The sequence below is a fragment of the Nesoenas mayeri genome, assembly GCF_963082525.1.
Source record: "Nesoenas mayeri genome assembly, chromosome: 3".
NCBI lineage: Eukaryota > Metazoa > Chordata > Aves > Columbiformes > Columbidae > Nesoenas > Nesoenas mayeri.
In genome coordinates, this window is record NC_137544.1 from 65,112,145 (window position 1) to 65,137,185 (window position 25,041).

General features: G+C 38.4%; 1 protein-coding gene across 1 annotated transcript in view; it reads left to right on the forward strand.

The window, feature by feature from the left end:
* The window catches only part of NOX3 (NADPH oxidase 3), a gene marked incomplete at both ends in the record, with an annotated part of 38,186 nt that extends 17,200 nt beyond the window's left edge, over positions 1 to 20,986 (forward strand). The window contains 7 exons of the mRNA XM_080341733.1: positions 132 to 261; positions 3,333 to 3,425; positions 4,491 to 4,744; positions 8,305 to 8,467; positions 15,257 to 15,403; positions 18,553 to 18,677; positions 20,860 to 20,986. Of these exons, the coding sequence (XP_080197859.1) occupies positions 132 to 261; positions 3,333 to 3,425; positions 4,491 to 4,744; positions 8,305 to 8,467; positions 15,257 to 15,403; positions 18,553 to 18,677; positions 20,860 to 20,986 (1,039 nt within the window). The remainder of the gene's footprint in view (positions 1 to 131; positions 262 to 3,332; positions 3,426 to 4,490; positions 4,745 to 8,304; positions 8,468 to 15,256; positions 15,404 to 18,552; positions 18,678 to 20,859) is intronic.
* Positions 20,987 to 25,041: the final 4,055 nt, after the last annotated feature.

A 25,041-nucleotide genomic window follows, 5' to 3' on the forward strand; every position in this document is an offset into this window, starting at 1 on the left:
AATAGAGTTAAATGGCCGGTTCTTGACCTTTCAGGTATCTCAGAATCTGCATTTGACTACTAGTGCAAAACCTACAGATGCACAGAAACCTTGCAAAGCAGCATATCTCTGATGACCATTTTTGTTTTAAGCCAGCTTGTCCGAGGTCAGACGCCTCAGAGTCTGCTGCTTCACAATGTCACTTACTGTAAAGATCGCTACTGGGAATGGGAGAACGCCACTCAGTGCCCTTTGCCGCAGTTTTCTGGCAACAAACCTGTGGTAAGAATGATGTTTGTGTTTTGTTTTTAACTTAATGTGCTTCCTTGGCAGGCCAAATATCTTAGGGAGCAGGGTGCTGGAGTGTATGTTAGTGACTGGCACTTAAAGTCATGTTTAGAGAGTAGTTTCCCATTTCTGTTCCGTGGCCTCTCCCTATGCATTTAAATAGTGATCCTGTCTTCCTATATAATCAGCATAGGCAGGTACAGAAGAAGTGTGTTATGTAAAATTTTTCTGTTATTAATAAAAATTTCTATTTCTGGAAGATTCTTTAGTTAGGCAACACTCCTTTTCAAGGGTATACATTACAGAATTGTATTCACCAATATCTTTGATGTATACAGTGCACATACAGAGCCTTCAAGTGAAAACCTTATGAGGGTAGAAATTCAGAAAATACAATGGAACAGTAAAGCTAGGGATGCAAATTACTATTATTATTTTAACTAATAGCACTTTAATATGGATAGTCTATATATCAAGGGAGAATAAGTTGGAGATAAAATTATGTCCTTGCTTTGGGGCACATGCTTCATATCATCCAGCCTTGATGTCTTAAGTTAGGTAAAAAGGAGAGAATTTGAAATAATGAATTATAAAAAGGAAAGGCAAAAGGCAGGAAAAATGTCCCACAGAAGGGTGGTTTCGCTGCAACGAGATTGCAAATCCACAGGGGGTAATTAAGTAGCAGACTTGTACAGTATGTCAGATGTCTAGCATCCAAACAAAATCATTTAACATTTACAGCTCAAGATATAGCTTGCTCATATGCAAGTTTTTCTTGTTTCTTCCAAAAAGTGAAAACATACCAAAGGAAATCTTAAAGGAGAAAAATTAGCATTCTGTGTCTTGTAGCTCTTTTAATGGCTGACATAGATTTTTCTTAAACTAAACTATTGTTAGCCGCTATCCAACCTGCATATTAATGAGAAAATGAATACCTCTCTAAAAATTTCAGCTACAATGTCACCATAAAAATCAATACATGGCTACACACCATGAATACAGACACAAGCTTGCTTCTAACAGCATGTCATCCCATTCATTATCATAAAGCTAACTGGAGAGAACTTCCACTTCTCTGTGTTAAACCTATTTTGCCACACTTTCTTGCATATTCAAGGCCATACTTGCAAATTCATATTACTTTAAATGAATTGTGATAATACCATATGGCATATAGATCATGTATAAGAACGGTGCTTTGCTGGATGGGTAATGTGCTATGGCGTGATACCTGTTACATCGCAGATAGACAGCACAAATTCATTCAGAGGCTAAAAAGTCATGGCAAGACCCATGCAGCACCAGCAGGGACAGGTGGGGATGTGATGGAGCAGGGAGAGCACAGCCTTGTGCATACCTGGGATCATGTGAGGTGACACTGGAGCACGAACCCCACTGACCATGGCTCCCAAGAGAGGTTAGCGCAGCAAAGCTCCTCTCTCAGTCATGCCACATCTGCTCCCACACCCCATATTTCAGCCCATGGGAGCCTGATCTGATGCCTTAGTTGCACCTGGGTCATCCGGACATTTGTCCTCACAGTTTCTCCTGAGCCATCACTGCCCCATCTCCATTCATTCTCATTACAGGAGGAAACACCACTTGGGCAAGAATACAGATGCCCTGACTAGCCAGCAAGGAGCCATGTTGCCTGGGCAGCCCATCCCTCCTGGTGGATGCCCTGTCATCCCAACCCAGCAAAAAGATATTTTGGATTGAACGCTCTGTTGCACTGGAGCGATGGCACATTTGAAATCTCAGCTGAGCTCTCGCACAGGGTAGCCTACAGCCTTAACATTCCTGTCACATGCTTTTATTTACAGGTAGCACAAATGGAAGGGAGGAAAAAGAAGCCTCATCATTATTATGGCTTGATATATGCAAATATATTCAAGACATGAGATTACCCACTGTGCAGAGACACCTGTAGTATTTAGGGACAACGGATGTGTTGAGTTCCTGCTTTAACTGAGAATCTTCTGGCTTATGCTGGTTTCTTCCTATTATTAAATCATGCCTTTTTTTAATTTTCAAGACTTAACCTTGGGAAATTGCAATTCCATCCTCTTAGCACTTTCTAAGGAAGCCACATAATTTTATGGCTTGGTTCTCATAAAAGATACTTTATATCCCCCTTACCCATCTTGTGGAGCAAAATCCATGTTTCAGTAAGTGAAGTTACTCTTTGAAGATTTTAAAAGCCATATGATTGCAGAGTCTACAGTTTGCTAGAATGAGCTGTGTGATTAACAAAACTGGAAATAGAACAGTGTCTCTTGTAGAAAAAAAAATTAAATCATGAAGATTCAATTACATCTAATTATCTTAGCTATCAATGCAACTCAATGAAAACAGCAGCTAGTATATGTGAATAGCCAAGTATCTTTGATTGTTACAATAATCAGTACATACAACTACCAAGTATAAGCACTGCAATCCTCCACAATACTTAAATTATAGTAGTGTAGTATCCTAGATAAAAAATCCCACGTTTACTGATAAAGAGACAGCTAATGGATTAAATGGAAATATATCCCATTCCTCTAATTGAATATTTGGGACTTAATGTTTTCTCATGCAGCATCAGAAAACTCACGGCTGACAGTAACAGCTACTCCTATCTGACCCTTTTGAAATACTTTAGACTTTGAAGAGCAAAAGGATAGTAAAGCTATGGGTAATATTTTATAAATGTATGCAGCTATATGTCTTCAAGTCCAATGACATCTATATGTAACACCTAAACAGGTTAATGTTTTTGCCTTTTAGTAGGAAAATATTTTAAAGGACTATTCTTGGCCAAAATACAGATAGATACTAGCACTGCTTTTGGAGTACATCTGTAAAGGAGTCCCATATGTCTGTTTCACAAGTAAGCCAGAATTACTACAGCAGCAACTGAAATAAATACTTTCTTGAGAAAGATGAACAAAAATCACAGCAGAGAAAACAAATAATTTAGGCTACTGGTGATTTAAACCAGAAATGCAAAATATTTTTCTAGAAATTGAAATAAATGTGTTTGTTTTGTTTTGTTTTGTTTTTTAATATGCAACTTTCTGCAGGCTTGGAAGTGGGTTTTAAGTCCTATGGTGCTGTATATCTGTGAAAGAATTGTTAGATTTTGGAGATTTCATCAGGAGGTGGTTATTACTAAGGTATGTAACATAGCTTGTATGTCTGAATGAAAAAAAAGTTATGTCGATGACTTTTTATATTTTATACACAACTGCTTTATATTATGTCCTCATTTTCACTCCTAGCTTCAGTAGCTCTTCTATCATTACCATTATTTCAGCCAAATATTGATTTTAGGTTTCGCACTTATTCCAACAGCAAGCCATATGAATATTCTATTCAGGGCCAAATTTGGTTATCTAGACTCATATCACCACGACACAAACTCCTGCACAGAGGATCTCTTTTTTTTACTGAGCTGAAAGCCATGTGCTGCTGTGGTAAATGGCAGAGACGTGCCTTTGGAGGACTCTTACTTCAGTAGGACACAGTTTTTTCTTTCAAATCTGGAGATTTGAAAGAGTGATTGTTACCACTGTAACAATTTATTCCAGTTGTAAATATTTCTGTGTGCTAAGGGCCTATTTAACTCACAGTGAATGGATGGTGAATGCCACAATTCAAGCAGGCAAGCCCATACATATCAAGCCAGCAATCAGAAACAGGCTTATCTCATGTGATGGGAAAAGCATGTCGGATAAGTCTTGCTACTGATTTCTGAGTGGCTGTGATCTGAGAATCTTACAGTACTAAGCATGACATATAAAACTGGCTGCTTAACTGAGATCATCTCTTAATAAAAGTATATTAGAATTGAGCTCACTGGGCTTTTTTCTTCTTGCCAAATCAACAATAATCCCATACATGTTAATTGTGTTACATCAGAGTAAAACTGCAAAATTATTCCAGTCTATTAAGGAATACTTTTGCATAGGCTCTACTAAGATTGAAAGCTGACAAAATGTGGAATTGTTACAGCCTTTCCTTTGCCTTTTAGACTCACAAAGTAAGCTGTCCCACAATACATGCTGTACTTGCTCTCAGTCTACGGTGCAGCAACAGCATTGCAACATGCACTTTAGACCATAATTCATAAGCCATTTAAAAATTACTGTGCATCCCAATTGCTTGCAAAGTCACTTGTAACTTAATGGAAAGAAACTCTTCTCAAGGAAAACAAAATAGGCCCTTTTGTTCTTGTTTAGGTGGTGACACATTCCTCTGGAGTGCTTGAGCTTCACATGAAGAAACGTGACTTTAAAATGGGACCTGGTCAATATATCTTCCTACAGTGCCCATCTGTCTCACAGCTGGAGTGGCATCCTTTCACCCTCACCTCTGCTCCTGAGGAGGACTTCTTCAGCGTTCACATACGGGTCACCGGGGATTGGACTGCAGCTGTCTTCAAGGCCTTTGGAGCTGAGGAACGAGCTTTCAAGGAACTGTGGACATTACCAAGGTTTGGATTGCAAACAACACATTTTAAAATGTTAATTCTACATCTTAAAATAAATGTTAACATTTTAACTTCAATTAATTTTGTGTGTGTTCTTTATGACACAGTATTAGATCATAATTATGGATCTATACATAGGCCATTATGCTAAAGACCACAAATAAATGCAGTCATGAGCTTAGCCCAATAGCTATCAAGAAGACCTGATGACTAATCAAGATCTAAAGTCCATATCAATATTTACATCTCTGCTGCTATCATCTAAATCTCTGACATCTATATCCACACCTAAAGAGAGGCATTTTGACAAATAGGTGCTTATGAATGGAATTTAAATGACACCAGAAGCTCTCTGCTAGCTTTTTGCCCATATGTTTATGCTCTGAGGGCACCCATCACCTGCTACTCAAACTTCCAGCTTTTTCCTTTCAGTTGCTTAGATATTTTGTGGCCCCAAGAACGTCTTTCTGAGCCTGACTTCTTTCCAGTAGTCTCCCTCAACTCTGTCTCCAGTCTCCAAACCCTTCTCCTCCTTATGAAGGTTTTCAGCATTCAAATTCTGTATCTATGGCAACTTAATCCAAGCAAAAGGTTGATGCTTCATGTTGCAAGTCAACAGGGCTCTGCTGAAGTTATTGGAGGCATCCAGACTTACACCATCTAAACATCTGGCTCTATACGTGACAGATTCAAACCACTTAGCTCCTTGCAGGCATACCAGAGATTTCCAGCAAAGAAAAGTGTCTGGCACAGGATCGTTTCAATTCTGGTGGAGTATGTAGGGCCTGGGACTGAAGGACCTATTTTCCTCCTGGAAAACTGCTTTTGATGAGTGAGTAAAACTGAACCGCAAAAAGCACTATTTTAACTACATTTATATAATTTAATGGGACTTGGATGCTAAAGAACAGTCACCAAAAAAGCTTGTAGACACCACTGAGCTACAGAGGCACACCAAAAGGTGGGGGCAGACAAGAAAGAAGGTCCAGTCTTTGTATTATATCAGCTAATAAGAATTAGAAATGACACTCATGCCTTTGTTAAAGCAACTGGAATGAGAAATATGCCGTTTCAGCAGAACTGGAGCAAAAATGGTCCAAAGTGAATTACAGCCAGTGTAAAGAATGAGAAAGAGAAAAATGTTATCAAACATTGCTGGCCACAGTGCAGGGCTGAAATTAACAGTGCTTTCATATATAAAGACTCTTCTTTTTAATCTTGTTAGGGTGTCTAATGCCATCATTCAGTTTCTTTCTTGCAATATATTAAAAGGAGTATTTCAACAGTTAACCTAGCAATAAAGGGGAAAAAAAAAGTCTTTTTCACAGATTTCAATATGTAAAACTAAACACCAAATTGGTGACTACATTAAAAAATAACATATAGCAGAAACCAAGCAGAAGACAGAAGCCATATAACAACTGAATGACAAGGCAAGGTTCTAAAAATAAAGCATTTGTATCATAACTAATAAAGGAAGATTAAATTAAAACATATCTGTATTTATATAGGTGGAAAACACAGCTGTGATTGCTTGTCAGTTTGAGAGATAGTACCATATAATAGACTATTGCCATGAAAATAATTGAGTTCCATACTATGCCTCTTAGGGATTTTGGCTCACTTAATTGCCCTTTTAGTATATTTTAACACAATACAACTTTTCTTATCGTCAGGAGTACAACATAATTACATTGATCAGCAAATATTAAAATTCTAAACATAATACAAGAATCCGCTCGTGTTCCTTTTCCAAAACTACATACTTCTCATGAATTCTCCAAAATTACAATGCTTCTTTCTGATGAAATTGTGTAGATGGGCACAAAGAACATGGATAATTCAAGCTAGAAACATCTATAACCCCTATTTTCTACTCCCCCCTTGGCAAACGCAAATGTAATATTTTTTGTCAATTTGTTTACTACCTTCTTACCTTCCTCCACCCTCTCTAGATCAAATGAACAGGTTGTATAGCGCAGTTTCTCTTCCTCCACTTTCTCCTTCCTACTTCTCTTTGTATTCAGCTAAACTCTCTTGCTATGGCTGAGCAAGGCATTCAAACCAATGATGGGATCTCTGTCACCTGAGGATTTAGGAGTAGGTTGATGATAGAAATCTCTGGAAGGAATGATTCAGAAATAATTTATCCTGTCTTATAGAACAGTGACAGATTAAAAAATCTCTTGAAATTCCTTCCAGAACATTTTTTTCTCAATCTACTAACAATAACGAGAATTGCTTTCAAGCCCACATTGTACTAGATAGAAAGCTTACCTGAAAGCACTATTTAGGCACTTTACATACATTCCCTAAATTAACCATATTTTACAGAAAGTTTCAAAAGCTCAACAAGTACAGGGCTGGGCAATAATCTGAATAACAATAAATATGAAAAAAAAAAGGCAAACTTATTTTGTCTATATCTGAGGCCAGATTTTCAAAAGTTATCCTTGAGTAGCTGCTTCATTTGCTACTGCACTTGTAGAGCACTGGGAATATTGAAATAAAAATAAACCATGTGACCAAATGAAAGGAAAAATGTTTGCTAGGACTTCAGGTACACTATAAGAATGCAACAATAGGGTTTCAGATATGTGTGTCCCTATATTTGTGTGTACCACTGCTTAGTGATCCCCCTTTATATTCCTGTTAAAATTCTTCCTATGTCTGCATATTTGCTTGTAGTATTTAAGTCAATTTTAAAGATGATTCATGCAATAAAGAGCACAGAACAACAGAAAATCTGAAGCAAGAAAAAATCTATTTTTTCCTACAGTCTGGGTGTTTAATAGTGAAACCGCCTTCCAGAGCACTTATGTTATTTAAAGACAGACTGGATGGAGCACTCCAAAGTACTGTGTATATTTACATTCCATGATGCTAGAGGAATGAATCTGATTATTTAATAGTTTTTTTCAACTCTAATTTTGACCAAAATGAATCTATCAGCAATGTTGATTATAGGAGCTACTAATATAAAGCATAGTTTCTCTGTACAAATTTTGCCTTTATGTCAGATACTAAATACAGTATTACTGCTAAAATGTATTTTTGAAATATTGCATTTTCAGGTAGACATGAGAAAGTAGTAGTTTCCTTGCATATGATGACCTTTTCCTTGCTTTCTCTTTTAACACATATAAAGAAATTTTCAAAATTATTAATATAATCCATTCATCTTGACTTTGATATATACAAAATGAAAAATAAAGCTCTAAAACAGGATGCTTTTCAGTAATTCATAATTAAATATGCAAATTCCACAGCTAAATTTGGACATGCAATTATATGACTAATCACATTTCAGAAAGCCAGAAAATTGCAATTGCATGCTTAAATAGATGGCCAGGCCCCAAACCCACATGGGTGCTCTTGTTCTCTCCTTTCAGAAAAAACAGTTGCTTTGCTATTAAATTACATCCACTGAAAATTAATTGCGTAACTTATATGCCAGTTTCTCTTCTATTTTAACAGAAGTTGATTTTTGAAAATATGTAGTCCAACAAATTTCTGTTGTTTTATCTGTTGCTGACCCTTGATTGAATGTCTTGTTGCTGTAGACTGGCCGTGGATGGACCATACGGATCTGCAACCACAGACGTCTTTCACTACCGAGTGAGTGTGTGCATTGCAGCAGGAATTGGAGTCACACCCTTTGCCTCTATTTTAAAATCCATTTGGTATAAATGCTGCAACCTTAACACAGCACTGGTGCTGCAGAAGGTAGGTGGGAAAGTTTATTGCTCCATCAAGAAGTTCCACAAATGAGCCTATTTTCCCAGGTGAGAGAGACAGTTCCAAGCTAGAGACTCACTTGAGTGCTTTAACTCCCTCTCAGAAGCAGCCACTTGCTTTGCAGCTGCCTCAGAAGCTATTGTGGGGTAGAGTCTCTTGAATTCACTGTCATTTCCTGAGGAAGAAGGGATCTCTAGCCGCAGTGTTTTCAGTAAAAGCTGAAGAACCAAATTTTCGACAGCAACTGGAGATGAATGTGGAACGTCTGTCATAGCTAGACAGATAGTCAGACAGCTGCAAGATAAATTTGTCCTCTTTCCTATGGAAAACAAAAAAAATTGCAAGGTCATCTCAGAGGTGAAGGGCAGCACTTGCTCCTTGTACAGCTGCAGGTTTCATGAGGGCTCTTTGGCTGGGCGTCCTGGTTCTGAGTGCTGCATTCAGCAATCATTAGCTGCTTTTCTCACCTTGCAAAATCAGGGTATTAGCCAGCATAGAAGGAATTTTAAAAGGCATTTAAGCTCTGGATGAGATGCATATATCGAGGTGCATATTACTGCCTCAAACCACTTTAATTATTTTGTTGAAAAAATATATTGGGGTCTGTAAGGCATAGATGGCACCAATTAAGTTAACATACTCTTGATCTGGTAACCTGTTATGTATCTTCTGGTAAGGATATATGAGACAACACTGGGGGAGGACAGATGAAGAACAGATAATGTGTTAAGTAGGGTTAGGGATAAGAAAGAAAAAGAAAAAAATCAGTGTTAAACATTCTCTTTCTTATCCACCATGTCAAGTGGTAACTTGCAGACCTTACAGCTTCTTTTAGCTCTTTTTCCAATACAAAAGCTGAATGAGGAACTGTTCAACGTTTCACATTTAAGGACAGATGTTGAAATTGCATTGGAGTGGACAGATCTCTGAGAGGGTCAGTGCATACAGAGCTGATTGCAGGACCAAGGGGCTGATCTTTTTAAATGGAAGAGTGTTAAAACTGGCATCTTAATGACAAGCTGCCACTGAAAAAGCATCTGGGATTTTAGTAACTGAGGAGTTGAGGACAGGTTCAAATTGCCAGGAGGGATCTTTGAGGCACAAAAAGCACTGAGAAGGGAGGGAAATAAAAATGAAAATATGTGCTAGATGTGAAAAGAAGTGTATTTGCAAACACTACCACTGTACCGGAATGATCTTTTCCACTGTAAGGACAGCTACATATACGTTATATATGTATATTATGTATATTCTATTTGTATAGAAGTAAAATTGTTACTATTGTCATTGCTGTTGTTATCTTAAGGGGAAAAGAACAGAATTTAACTATGCATTGAGAGTATAGTATATCTCAGGGTGTTCATCCACAGCTTAGGGAGAATCTTGGGTAAGTCTGCCTACAAAGACAAGTGCGTGGTGCCTTCTGCCATGCTTTTCTGCTATAGAGTTCAGTTTTTCTGAATTCCTGGGAAATACAAAAGTGTAATGATTTCTATATATCCTTTCTCTATATCTTGGTTTCCCTGTTGCTGCAGTGGGAATAGTGATGCTTATTTTTCACAGGTGTTATAAGGCTAAACTCCATTGGTATTTGTAAAGTATTTTGTAAGGTGCTGGGGAAGTTCACAGCATTACTTAAAAAATTTAGCAGCCATCTTAGTTGGAATGATTAATCTCAGGGTAGCTCCACTTTTTTTTTTCCATTGGTTAAAAGCTTCCACTTGTGGTATAATTACAAATAATTTAATCTTCCTCAAAGTATTCAGCACTCTCTTTCTGCCATGATGAGTACCATAGAAATGTCTATTAAGGAAATAAATAAGAGGTTTTTCTTTTTTTAACAACTTCATTTTGATTTGAGTACAGCTATCATTACGCTTATTGAACTAATATTTCTTAGTGTTGCCCACATACGGTTCAGATATAAATACTCATAGCTTCTATAATGTCTGCAGCTGTATAATTTAAAAAAACCAGCAAATAGAAAGGAGTACACATTTATCTAATTGATTCTTCACAATTAAATAGCCTTAGAGCCTTCATTTCCCCATCATTTTTTGTGATGAGGAAGGACGCTACTACTAGTCATGGCTGGAAAGTTTTTACTGGCTTTAGTTATGCATAAAATGATTTTTTTTTCACATTAGTGGTCTCATTTTTCAGACCAATTTCTGCTGAAATTGATAAAATTGTACTAATTCATCAGATGATAATATTAGCAAATATACACTTTCTCTTTCACCCTACATAAGGACATAAGAAAGCTCTTGCTGGGTCTCACCAAACATCCATCTAGCCTAATATGCTGTCTCTGAGAGTGGCTGTTCATGAACACCTAGGGAAATGTATACAGTCCAGAAAATCATACAGCAATACTTCTTCAGTGGACACCTTCTTGCCTTTGAGCAACTTGCAGTTCAGTAGTGTCTTGATACAAGAGCCGCATCTCTGTGTTTCGTATCTCTTAGTAGATTTTTCTTCCATCAGTTTGTATAATTGCTTTTTGAACCCATGTAGAGCTTTGACAGCCACAGCAAGTTTGGCAATAAATTCAGCTACATGCAGTGAGAAAAACAATAACATCCTCTTCCATTTGTTTTGAGACCAACTTTCCCTGCCTGAGGTAACCTTCTGCTTTGAGCTCTACCGCAGCCCATGGCCTTGTCTGCAATACACCTCCTCCCAAAGACCTAAAAACCTGGGCTCTTTTTGCTATCAAATGTAATTGTCTTTCTGAGCTGTGTTTGAGAACAGTTTAGGCCCCTGCTTCAAATTTAGGGGTATAAATTAAAACCTTGTCCTGCATTCATGCAAACTGCTGCTTGCTGCCACCCTAGCTCTAAACGGGAGCCTTGTGCAGGCTGATGATGCCCCATCTCCTGTATGCCCCAGACTGCAAGCACTGCTCCCCCTTCCCTGTAGTGGCCCTTTGAACCAATTAATTGGGCTGAGGAAAATCTCTGATCTTTTTTGGTAAGCTACAGCCCAAGGGCAGTGTGGTATATTCAGGAGTAGGAAGTGCTAGGTTTTGCAGGGAGTAGTCATGTCTAAGAGGGAGCAGCAAGAGCCAGGGATGAAGGTGCCTTCCCGGGCATCACTGCTTCACCATCGTTTATACCCCTTACACCCCTCTCGGCTGGGACAGAGTTAATTTTCTTCTAGTAGCTGATATGGTACTGTGTTTTGGATTCAATATGAGAATAACATTGATAACACACTGATGTTTTAGTTGTTGCTAAGCAGGGTTTACACCAAGTCAAGGACTTTTCATCTTCTCATTATCCTGCCAGTGAGAAGGCTGGCAGTGGACAAGAACTTGGGAGGAGACATAGCCAGGACAGCTGAGGTCAAAGGGATATTCCACACTATATAATGTCATGCTCAGCATATAAAGCTGGGGGAAGAAGAAGGAAGTGGGGTAGTGTTCAAAGTTATGATGTCTTTTCTTCCCAAGTAACCATTACGAATCATAGAGCCCAGTTTTCTTTGCAACAGCTGAACACGTGCCTGCCTATGGGAAGTAGTGATTGAGTCGTTTGTTTTGCTCTGCTCATATCTACAGCTTTTGCTTTACCTATTAAACTGTCTTTCTCTCAGCCCATGACTTTTCTCACTTTTACCCTTATGATTCTCTGCCCGATCCCATGGAGGGAGTAGGGCACAAAATGAGGTAATGGCTGTGTGACGCTTAGTTGCCAGTTGGGGTTAAACCACAACAGCCCCTTTGGTGAAAAGCTGGCTTCGCTCAGAGCCGCAGCTCCACCTCTATCTTCAGGAAGCAGGTAGAAACAGAGGGATGGTCATCAACAGGTAACTATCAACAACTTTCAACATGATGGAAGCTGATTTACAAAGTGTGTTCTTTCACCTTACAGGAAAGAAGTATTGGAGGCCTTGCTCTTGTCTATTGTACAAAATTCAGGATGTGGGAAACTGAATGATAAATACAGATGCATTGCAAGAGAGCGGAGTATCACAGAAAAAAGCGATTACTCAACCCCCTGCATTACAGATCTGATTAATAGCAATACTGCATCTAACTCAATTTGCAAAAAGAGCACTTGGAAAATTTAAGACAGTTTACTTGGGCAAGCCATCAGGCTGATGAATGTAGTTGATGGGGGTAGGGTGGGTGCAGACTAATGAAACAGAAATCTATAACAGATTTTTAAGGGTCCTCAATAATTGCAGTCAGTTAATAGTATGAGGCTTACAAGGAAAAAATATAGGATTCAGAATAATTGTTTAATTATAGAAATGCACTGAAGCTGGCTTTATTCTACAGTTTTAATAAGGATTAATTTTATTGTGCATTTATTGTATTTTAATTATACATGTAATACATTGTGCTATATTATGGGCAGTCAGTGTAATGAAAGGAAGACTCCTTTGTAAACAGCATTTATTTTAACGTATTATACTAGAAGTCCTCTTTGATCGAGAGGAAAAGGAGACCTTTTACTCACAGGCCATCCTTCTTCACGGTGTCCTTTCTAAGATGATAATCATGGCCAAAAATACTTCTTATAATGACAGTTTTTCTTCATTACCAAATGCTCTCCACCTCTAACATGCAAAAATTAGAGGCAGTGCAATGGATACTGCTTCAGCGGAACTGCACCAGGGATGAGTTTAAGGAATTTCTGTGGCTTCAGAAAGCTACATCCTTTCTCAAGAGGACTCTGCCAGAGGCAGCTTGACCTAATACAGTTGGACTGGCTGTTACTGTGACAGCTAGGTCTGCAACCAGCTAAAAGCACTGCTTCAAGCTCCATAGGCTGATATTCTGGAAAATGGTCCTCCATATTCAAGACCATGTTGTCTCAGCTCTTCAGCTGGCTTTTCTTCCTCCTTCCCTGAACGTGCTTGGCTCCCAGTCCTGCCCCACACTTCCAGGTGCTACCCCATGCACATTCATTATTCATTCCTCTCCACACATATGTACCAAATATACATGTCCACGAAATGAACTGCTGAAAAGACCTGAGAAATAAGGTGATCAAGTTGAGGCTGGGGGAAGAAATTTCTCACTACAAATCAACAGCCGCAGTGTGATACAGACTGACAGCACTCAGTGGCCTGATTTTTGAGGCGCTGAGGATGATGAACAAGAGAGGAGTTCAGGATTCAGACACAAAAAGCCACATAAAGGTTAAAGCTATAAATCTTACCTAGTTTCAGTAATTTAAAATAATGCTGTTGTTGTTCACAAAAATGAAATGCTATAAAGTGAGTGAACTTGCTTTTTTCCCTCATAATCTATGCCATTGTAAATCAGCAGCAACCCCCTGTAAAGAAATGAGGTTGTATTTAAGGCAAAACACTGAAACAGAAGGGGAAAAAGCAAACAGCCAAGATGGTTAGTACTAAAGTTCTGCAGACATTCTTATTCCTGGGCTGTAAAAATACCCTACTTAACCCTGAATGCTTTCTCTCTGTTTTCTGGGATGATACTTCATTTATATTTCTTACAAAAACTGCAGATGGTCCCTTACAGTACACTCAGATCTAGGAAGCATCTCAAATTACTGTTAGTTTCTTTCACCAAATCTCCAGTGAAGCATGGTGTTACCACATGTTTTTTCAGACCACCTTACCAGAAGTCTGACAACCTAGTATATTAAATCTTTGGGAAATTTCTTCATGGCTTTCTAGTTTCTTCTCTGATTTTTCACTTCCGAAGTGTCTAATATGCATCTTTATCGCATAGATCCTACAAAAAAAGGGCTACAATTTCCAAATCATCAGAACTTCCACAACTATTTCCTTGGGGACAGACCTTTAGGATTACTTTTGATATTGAGGTACAACAAAACAGAGGGGTTGGTGAGCACAAAGAGACATGCGTTGGAGAAAATAAAGGGATTTTACAACAAAATAAAAATCACAGTCACAATAATAGAAGTTCCAGCCATCCCTTTGTTATAAGCTTTTACATTATCCTCCATACTGTTCCTTTTTTAATTAAACAAACTCTGCTCTGTATGTGACTGACTGCTGTAGAGGAATAAGTAGAAATAAATGATAGGAATGATTAAACAATGGCAAGTTAGACTCTCGGTGACAGATCCCAGGATTGTTTGGATTACCATAGAGAAGATTATAGCATGAGTTGATCCCAGTCTCTAATTTCTACCTGGGAACAAAACTTTCTTAACAGGTTCTCCAATCCAAGACACTAAAATGAGATGTGGCACACAGGAGATGAAGCTAGAGGAATCTGAATGAGAAAAAATGTGTACATTTTTCATAAAGAGGATGTTTTCAATCAATGGAAAACCAATCATGGGACAGCATTCTGTAGCTTGTAGGTAGGGTATCTGCCTTGAAGAATGCAACTATGTTTTGACCACATCAACTGTTAACTTATGGCATATGGTCTTGAGAAACAGAAATTAATTGCTTCAGTGAGTAATGAAACTGAAATTCCCTTTTTAATATGACTGAAAATAAATAAACAAATTTCAATAAATAATCAAGTTATTTGTGACAAATGCAGGGTTAGGTATTATAAGTTAGAGATGCAGTGGCAGGGAGAGATGGGAGACTTGTACATTGCCTATCCTCACTAACATATTAACCTATTCACTCAGTCTTTAAGATGAAAATTAATTTTTTAAAATATCAAAACTCTACATGATCAAAATGGTGTCTAATTATGTTTAAATTTACAGTGGAGAACAGTCACATGCTATGTACTTAATGACTTGAACCAATGATTGGGAAGTTTTATTGAAAGTTTGTTGTTTGTTAAATATCTTTACTTTTATCTGACAGGTTTATTTTTACTGGATTTGTCGAGACCCATCAGCATTTGAGTGGTTTGCTGATCTTCTGTTCCATTTGGAAACAAAAATGGCTGAAAAAGGGAAAAATTATTTTCTAAGTTACCATATATTTCTTACTGGCTGGGATGAAAGTCAGGTAATAATGAAACTCTTACGAGTCTGAGTTAATGTACCTTGCTTTTCCAGTATGGTAACATATGGAACGGGAACAGCTGAATAAATGATGGATGAAGCAGAGAGACAAAGAACTGTAAATAAAAAGACACCAAGCTGTCTGTTTCCATCTCACGTTTAGGAAAACAGGAATGGAGAAATCAAGCCAGTTATCCTTCCAGTCCTATATCTTGGCTTGGGCAGTGCTGATTACCAGGTGTTTTGCAGAAAAGCGCAGGAAGCCTTTCAGGAGCTTGTGAAGGGGCATTTTGTCCACATCTTTGGAATGGTCTTTCAATAGATTCTGGCATTTTTGCACTGAAACATGGAAGATTGTATAAAAATGTGGGGTTTACTCTTATTATTTTGTAGAATTTTTGTTGCTCACATATACATCCAGTACACTTTTGAGCTCTGCTGGGCTTAGGACATTTTGGCAACCAACTCTAAGGACTAATTCACATTGTTTGAAAATATATTTTCTCTGGTTGACTTCAAATTTGCTCTCTTATAATGTATTCGGATCATCCCAACTCGAGGCACTTAATTGACTGGGTCAATTTTATTCAATTTCTTTAGTCTACCTAGACCCAGATGGAGGTGATTTTGTCTCCCTCTTATTTTTAATGGATCACTTAGATGACACTGAGATCAGAGTTAGGCAGAAAAACTCTCACAGGAAAGTCTTTGCTCTACTGTTTTATTTCCTGCTGTCTCTGTTGAATGTAGGACTGTCTGGCAGAGATTTAAAAAATAGATTTCATACAGTTTTTCCCTTCTTACCTCTGCTGCCAGAAAAACCCCACCCACTGTTTCTTCCTGCTTTCCTTAGGGCTTCTGTCAATTAATTAGGTATGTGCGTAAAGCTGTATTCAGAAAAATCTACTCCCATCGTGAGGTATATGGCAGTTACAGAAACCACCACTGTGCATTAGCAATATCACAGGGTATTACCTAAAAACTGTTTTCTAAGAAGCCATTGAGGAACCTCACAAAACACTAGGTTGCCCTCATCTCTCAACTGCCATTATCTCACTTCCCTCTTGGGGAAACATCAGGACACGAGTCAGGCAGGGAGACAACTATTCTTGCTGGGATGCCTGACTTTCTTAATTCATGTGCCCTGCACTTTTCTGAAGTGCCTCCTTCTTCTCTTCAAGCCCCATCATCCAATCTCCTGTCAGCACTGCCTCACTATTCTGTGCTGCTGGTGACACAGGAGCATCGCTGGAGCTATGTTGCCTCCCAGCCTACACTGGTACTGCTCCTGCTCCTGGAGCGCCCCAGCATCCCACCTCTAAAGGGCTGTGGGGGAAGAGGAATGCTTTCCAGTGGCTGCTTCTCCTACTCTGGTCAAGCCCAGGGAAGCGTGCTAGGTAACAGGTCCACATTCTTTAAAAATCCACAAAGCTCCCTCATCTTATAGGTCTTACTTGTATTTAGACGAATACCTATTCATCACTCCTCAAAATTTGAGCTTCAGCAACAGTAATATCTGAATGATGCTTTGCTTTACTTCTCCCTTAGCAAACAACAAAACGAACCTCATTCTCTCCCTGTCTCACCACAGAGATGACCAGTAGTCAGGTGAAACTGAACCCAAGCTGGATGGGCAATTTACATCTCCTAGTGCACCTTCCATTACTGACATAATGTTTGTTCAATGCTTTGATCTCTGTGTTGTCATTGGATGGGCAGACAGATAATGGCAAGTTTCTGACTCTGCTTCAACAAGAAATCATGTTTCAGCCTATTGCTCCTTGCAATGCCCCTGAAATTCGTAGGCAACTTTAATGCTGTGAGCTATAACAATGGCTAACACCAAAAATCCTGAAAAAGTTCCACTTAATATGAACAGAAATAGCCCATCTGCTCAGTGGCACAATTTTGCTGTAAACAATTAAAAGATCTTGCAGTTCCCCACCTCCCATTCCCACCAAACACTTCAAGTTATTTCTCAGACTGTTCCCAGTCTTCCATGACACTGGCCAAAATTAACAAGAGTCTTTTAGAAACATGACCTCTTGTGACGACTGTGCTTGACCAGAATAATTGAGTTGTTAAGCAACATGGAAGACTCATTAGCAGGAGAAATATACAATATTCCAGGATATGGATCTACATTTCAGCAACCACTTCTGCAAGAGATTATAATGATGCCTATTCATGCTAGGGCGTGAACTAAATGCAAAGCCCATTTTTAAACTTAGCTTTCCTGTGGTAATTTCTTGACAGTGATAGCAATGATGATAGTCTGTAGTGAAAGCAAGCACATTACTCCTACACAATAGCAGCATAATTAGGAGAGACAGTGGTTTTGTTTTTAAATGTACCTGGGAAGTACTCACATAGTATTGTAAGGGGTGTAGCTTAGGACGTGAAAGACAGTAAATGCCCATGAAATCAGGATTTATTTTACTGGCACTGGGAGCTGTGCAGCTCACTTAGTCGAGTGCTTTACCTGAGCTGATTCACTTTATGCATCCACCTCCACCCGAGGAGAAGAGTCAAGACATTCAGGGTTTTACCCCTGCCAAGCTGGTACATCCATTGTCTTTTCCATCAGCAGCAGAATGCTCTGGACTTACTTAAGACACATGTAATTTCTAACATCTATTGTCAAACTCTGTTACAGTACATTTCACTCCCTTTCCTAAACTCCAACTTAGCTTTAAAATGGTGACTGTCATTTTGGGATCTGCAGTGAAGGAAGCGTAGAGTGAGATATTCAAAGGCTGATAAGAGGTTTAAGAACCTAAGACTGCCACTAAAAGTGACTGAGGCACTTAGGCCTAGGCTAGTAAAAACAGAATTTTAATCCCATCTAATTTCAAACATTTCATCTCAAGAAACTGAACTCCTTTGAGGTCTTGGAAACTTTTAGAAGAGGTTTTTCAAACTTCCAGTAATATTATGAACTCTTGAGTATTCCTTCTCTCCTCTCCTCTCCTCTCCTCTCCTCTCCTCTCCTCTCCTCTCCTCTCCTCTCCTCTCCTCTCCTGACAATTACAGTTTCCTTTCCCTCATTAATACTTTCATCTTTCACAGTGAAGCAGCATTATTGCTTTTCTGTCTTACTTGGAATACATGTTGTTGACTCTAAAATTATTATCTTTGTAACTTTGTCTTTAGGCTACTCACATAGCCCTGCATTATGACGACAAGATAGATGTAATTACTGGTTTGAGACAGAAGACCTACTATGGAAGGCCAAACTGGGACAATGAGTTCAGGAAACTAGCTGAAAACCATCCTAGGTAAGGCAGATTGGCTTGAGGTAACTCTCAGAATAAACAGTGGGAGAAGGTGAGGGCAAATCTTTCTAAATGACCCTTTTAAAATAATTTAGGGGTTTTTTTTTCTGTGTGGAAAGAAGATCTATGCTTAATGAAGCTTTTAATGAAGAAATCTCGGAAAGAGAATGCCAATAAAATCTAATTTTTGGACAAGAAAATCTAATATTTAGAAGTATTTCAATATCCTGGCCTTTGTCCAGATATAATTGAAACACACAATCCAATTACTGTTCTGCACAAAGGACAAAGTAGCATTAATTTCCCTTGAAGATGGTTATTAAAGAGATAAACTGTGATTTTTTTCTTATGATGTCAAGGATATGTTTGTTCCCTAACATATTTGGCTACTCTTGCAAGCCTATGCTGTGCTGTTATTAGTTTGTCTCTGCTGGCAAAGACAGTTCATGTGAACTTGGTAGATTTGCTAGCGGTCTAAGAAAAGCTTCTTTGTTCCTGAAAGCCTTTGAAGCAAGAATTTGAAATATTTTGAGTTCAGCAGTAGAAAAGTCCAGAATCTTTGTGACTCTTTATGATTTCCAAACATTTACCTGCTAATGCAAAATAAAGGCTTGCACTTGGGAGACAAAGATACAAAAAGAAGAAAACTTTTTTTAAAGATGAAAAAGACTCAAGAAAATGCTGAAAGGAAGGAGATCAAAGAGAATGCAGTAAGCTACAAGAATACCATAAAATTGCAAAAATAACTGTAATAGAGAAACCACTCGATGGAGGTCAAAATAAATACAATCAGGATATATGAAAGATTAAAAATAGAAAAAGGGCAAGAGCAGAAAATATGATTTTTGAAAGACCTTTTATAGGGATTCTACTGCATAATCAGAGCTCTTATAGTTGAAGCATTACTTTGTGTTACTTTTCTCAAGTACAACTGAGAAAAATCAGGGAGGGAGATGAGCATTAACTTTCTGTACTGGATCTTGTGGTATTTCTTAGAAAGCCAGTGCTAAAGCAATAGAAAACTCTGCATTTGCTTCTGAACCTAGATGGCCATGTTATGGTCAATGTTGAACCTTTTAAAGAACACCTTGCATGAAATAAGGATTCCCTATGAGAAAAAAATACCCTACCTTTACTTGCTCTGCGTTACAGAAGGTTCAAGAGGCAAAGAAACTCAAGAGTTTCTATTGTGTGATGGAACAATCAACTTTTACAAACTGACTAAATATTGGGTCCCTACACCTAGGTCCATGGAGTTTCCCTTGATTGCAACAGTGTCTTTCAGCAGATTAGCAGAAATAAACCACTCCAGGTTAAACCTAGTGCAACCGAGCTCTGGAGTAATATGGGTATGACTTATGGGGACTCTGTCTTAGACACCCAAATCATATCTACAGCTTCTCCTTTAGAGAAGCAAACGTTTTGGAACTCATGCTGTCACTTGTCACTTGCAATTCATTTACATAGATTCAGCTTTCCCCAGTAGCACAGCATGTGTATCTGTGTGTATCTGTGTGTACATATATGTTTTAAAGGAATATGTACTGTATACTTATTATAGAAGCAAACCCTTTAAGGCACTTTGCAGGAAGGAACCAGGTTTCCAGTTCCTTGTAACAGATTTGTGCCCTTATAAACACAATTCTTTGCTACATCGGTCATGTTTTTATTGTTTTATAAGAACTATCTATCTACAAATTTTGTTATTAAATCAGCCATTTAAAAAATGTCCAATAGGCAGAGAAGTGTTGAAATGGGGAAAAAAAAAAAAAAAGGAAGAAAAACCAGAAATAACTGAGGAGGTTGTGCATTTTTTAGAAAAAACCAAACAAACAAACAAATAACTTCAGCTGGAGAAAAAGCATGGAAAATTTTCAACCCAAGCTGCATGTTTGTTTCTATGATTAAAAAAAACCCTGTGAAGATCAAAATCAAAGAACTACCACTTAAAATCATTTGTGACCTCTAATATTGCAAGCCAAATAAATAATGCAATAACACATAATAAACATTAAAGTATTAAAATAATTATACTGTAATATTTTGTGACAGCACACAAATTTTTTCAAATGTACTTCTAAAAAAGCCATTTCAAAAGATGCAGACAAAGCTGGAGGCAGCCAAAAGGTACAGTTCATCCATTTACTCTGCTACTCTCATGTTTTTGTTGTTATTGTGATTACAGCAACAGTATTGGAGTATTCTTCTGTGGACCCAAGACTCTCTCTAAGATCATTCAAAAGATGTGCAACTCATATTCATCAGTTGATCCAAGAGGAGTTCAGTTTCACTACAACAAAGAAAGTTTCTAAGCTGTACTTCTCAACTACATAATAGGTGCTACCAAATTGCATATTTTTTTCCTCACCTTCTCCTGTCCTAAACTCATTCTGTAGCATTCATGTCAGATATTAGGAGTTGTAAGTTGAAGTAGGTGTGTTGACTTCAGTGGAAAAATACCATCCTGTGCCAACTAAAGATATGGACCCCATCCTAGCCTTTCCTTTGAAGAACTGAATGGTCGATATTCCATTTCTTACTTGACTGTGCTGTGAATCCATCCACACCTGTGTGAAAGCAAGCACAAACCACTAAACTTTGAAGAAAAAGGCATGAGTAATATGAACATTTAGAACTGTACTTCACTGTTGTCTATGGTCAAACTACTACCACAGGCAATACTTGTGTTCCTACTGCTTAAATTGTGCCCAGCCATTGAAGGTATTTTCCTTCCTGGTGTTCTAATTTTGCACTTCTTACAGCATCCACGTCCACATCAGCTTTTGTGCTGTAGCAGTACTGTTTAAACACACCTGTTCAACAAAATCCTTTTGCCCTGCCAAAATATGCATAATTTAAACTTGCCATTTCTGCAGTGGTGGTGGCTGTGCACGCCATAAGTTAATATGTTCTGAGGGTTAATATGTTAAGGGGACTCCAGAAATTTTTGCACTCAGCAAACAGATCCCCTGAGACAGGCAACAGAAACTTTGGAAAAAAGTTTCAGGTGTCTTTTAAATTGGGCATGGAAGAATGGGCTTTAAAAGATACAGAATCACAGATATCATGGAGTGATTGAGGAGGGAAGGCACCCCTGGAGATCATCTACTCCAACCCCCCTGCTCAGAGCTGATTCTGTGAAAACAGGAGTGACATTTACATTCTTCCAGTTCTCAGGAAGACCATGACCTTTTGAAGATATTGAAGAATGGCCAGCTCCCTCAGCGCTCTTGGGTGCATCCCATCAGTTCCCATGGCTTGCTTTAAATGCTCCCTAACCTGATGCTCTTTCACTGAGGGTAAGTCTTAGTTACCCTAAATTTTCCCACTTGCCTCATGGGCCTGGGATCTCTGAAGGTCAGTCTTACCTGTAAAGACCAAGGTGAGAAAGGCATTGAATACCTCAGCCTTCTCTATGGCTTGCATACCAGGTCTCCCACCTATTCAGCAGTGGGTCAATGTTGTGCTACGCATCCTTTTGCTACTTATGCATGCACAGCAGCCCTTCTTGATGCCTTCACTTCTGTCACCAAACTCAACTCCTGATGACCTTTGGCTTCCCTAGCCCCATTCCTGCACACTCAGTGTCTCTATACTCCCCCTGGGCTACCTGTCCCTTTTGCCACCTCTTGTACAACCTCCTTTTTGTGCTTGAGTTTTGTCAGGAGGAACTTTTTCATGCATGCAGTCCTCCTACCACCTTTGTTTGATCTGCTCCACAGCAAGATGGATGATTTTTGAGCTTGGAGGAGGTGATTCTTGAAAATCATCATGTTTGACTGAACTCTTCTCTAGGACCATATTGCATGAGGTCTTTCCAAGCAGGTCCTCCAACAAGCCAAACTTTGGTCTCCTAAGCCCAGGGCTGTGATCTTGCTACTTGCCTCACAACTCTTTGGGCCTGGTCATCCAGCTAGTTCTTTGCCCAGTAAAGAGTATGCCCATCCAAGCCATGAGCTGCCAGTTTCTTCAGAAGAATGCTGTCGGAATAGGAGAAAAAAAATATAAAAAATACGGGACTGTTGTAACATTCATGTAAGATAGAAAAGTGAGAAAAATATTTCCCTATACCGCAGCCTAGAAAGATAAAGAAAAACTATATTCCAGTTGGACTGCGGTGTAACAGAGCTCACTTGGATCACATAATGCATTTACTAAGCCACACAATAAAAATAGAAGTCTGAAAACATCCTATATCTGTCAGCACTTGAATAAAACAACTGACAACATTATATATGTATACTTATACACAAACACAAAAATGTCCACTAGAGAGGACATAACTATATAGACAAAAGAAACAGAATAATAAAAATTATGCCACAGAAGACTCCAATGTTATTTTATATCTTTTCTATTAGGGGATACAGTTTGTGTGAACTGAGATTGTTCTACAAGATACAGTTATATTATTATTAAGTTTAGGACAATGCATCTTTGTTTTAAAATTGTTGGAGGTTTTTTTTTTTTAAATGCCTGGCTATGTGAAATGATTAATGTGGTGCATACTGTGTAGCAGTCAAGTGAGTAGAGAATTAGAGCCTCTGCCAGTTCACCTAGAGGCATTTATCTTTTATTTTTTTCCCTGGTGCCCGTGCTGAGCCTCAGGGTAAGCTGACACATTTTTTAATATAAATTAAGCTTCTTTTTTTAATGTGTGTTGAAAATCTTGAAGGAAATGAGAAATGTGTGTAGGCACCAATACCAGCTGCCATTGCATGAAAGAAAGAGGTGACAATTTCCTGCAGATTCTGAATGATTGTTTTAATGGGGTTGGATTGGAGGTAACAAGCACAAAGATATTGTGCTGCCAGAAAAACAGGATCTGTTCTCCCCCTAGCCTCATGCAACAAGATGTAACATTTAGCTTCTGGCTCAACATGGCATCTTTTCACTGCTTTGATTTATTCCCACTTTTGCAAATCACTGTGGTATGCTACAGGAGATGCATTTAGAGCCCTTGTTATAGTTCATTGAGTAGCACTGCTGTTATCACTACCAGAGGAGAATTTCACTTGTATCAGGACTGAGTGACCTAGAATAAAGGAAAAATAATAATAATAATAAAAGAAGTGAGGAGGTTTGTTGGACTAGGATGAAACTGCATTTAGGTTGAATGAAAATCCCTTTATTACAAATACAATTTAAATCAAAATGGGAACTAGGAAGAATTGGCTTCTTGCCTTGTTTTGAATAACACTGAGCACACAGCAGCTATGATAATGTGAGTGCATATGTAATGACTCTATTATGATGTTTATATATGGAAACATCATTCACTGTCAGGGAAAATGAAAGATATCTTCATGGATTTGTTCATTCAGCTTCTTCAGCAGGAAGTGTTCAGCCCTGTGTAGGAAAATATTAGTAAATAAATGTAGTCATAACTGCATAGACTCACCACATCCTGATACAGAAAACTAATCATAGACACGGACCGTAAATATACAGATTAATTACTTTGGCTCTTACAATAAAAAGAGTGGTATTATAATGACTGAATTTGTGTTACAATAATTCAAGTTTATTCACTAGTAAGTGTAAATTGAAATATACAGGTTTATATGTTCTGGGTCTACTCCACCTCCCAAGTCATACAGGGAGAAGAAATTATTTAAGTAAGTTTACTTCTTAGTTTACACTGAGACATTAAATAGGAACTGTGACTCCTAAAAGAAAGTCCATCATATGGGGCCTGTACCATGTCATCACCATTACAAGGACCTTCCTGCTTCTTTCCTGCTTTTAGATATAATTAAATGGTTAAGAGGAAATACTGTTAACTGAAAAAAAAAAAAAAAAAAAAAAGTGACATACTTTTCATAGGTTTGAGTACTCCTGATTAGCAGGAGATTTATAAGAACTGCCTTAAAGGCAGCTTAGCTGCTCAGGAAAAGTAATAAACTAAATGACATGGTAGGTTTATAATCTCAGCTGGTCAACAATTTCAGTGATTTTTTTTTTTTCTTTTGAGAGAGAGAAAAATCACCTGAATTTCTTCAGGAACAGAGAAAGTGAAAATAAAAATTTGACTGTACTTCCACCCAGCTTGCCCTGTGAAGACCAAAAGCTTAAATTAAACATGCATAGCTGGTAAAGTAAAAAAGAATGCAAATCCATGACAGTCAAAGCAGCAGAGCAGGCAATGGACTGGAAGGTGCAGTACTGTGTGCAGCAGAGGCAAATTGTCCCTAGGCCTTCATCTCTTCTCCTGATACTTTGCAGACAGTCACATACCAGGCAGGAAGTCACCATGGTGACCACTTACAAGACACTCTACCAAGGACTGGCTGGCCTAAACTGGCTAAGCTGAGGCTTTCTCACCTCAGTCAGGTTATCCATTCTGCAGCAGCAAGTCCAACTCCTC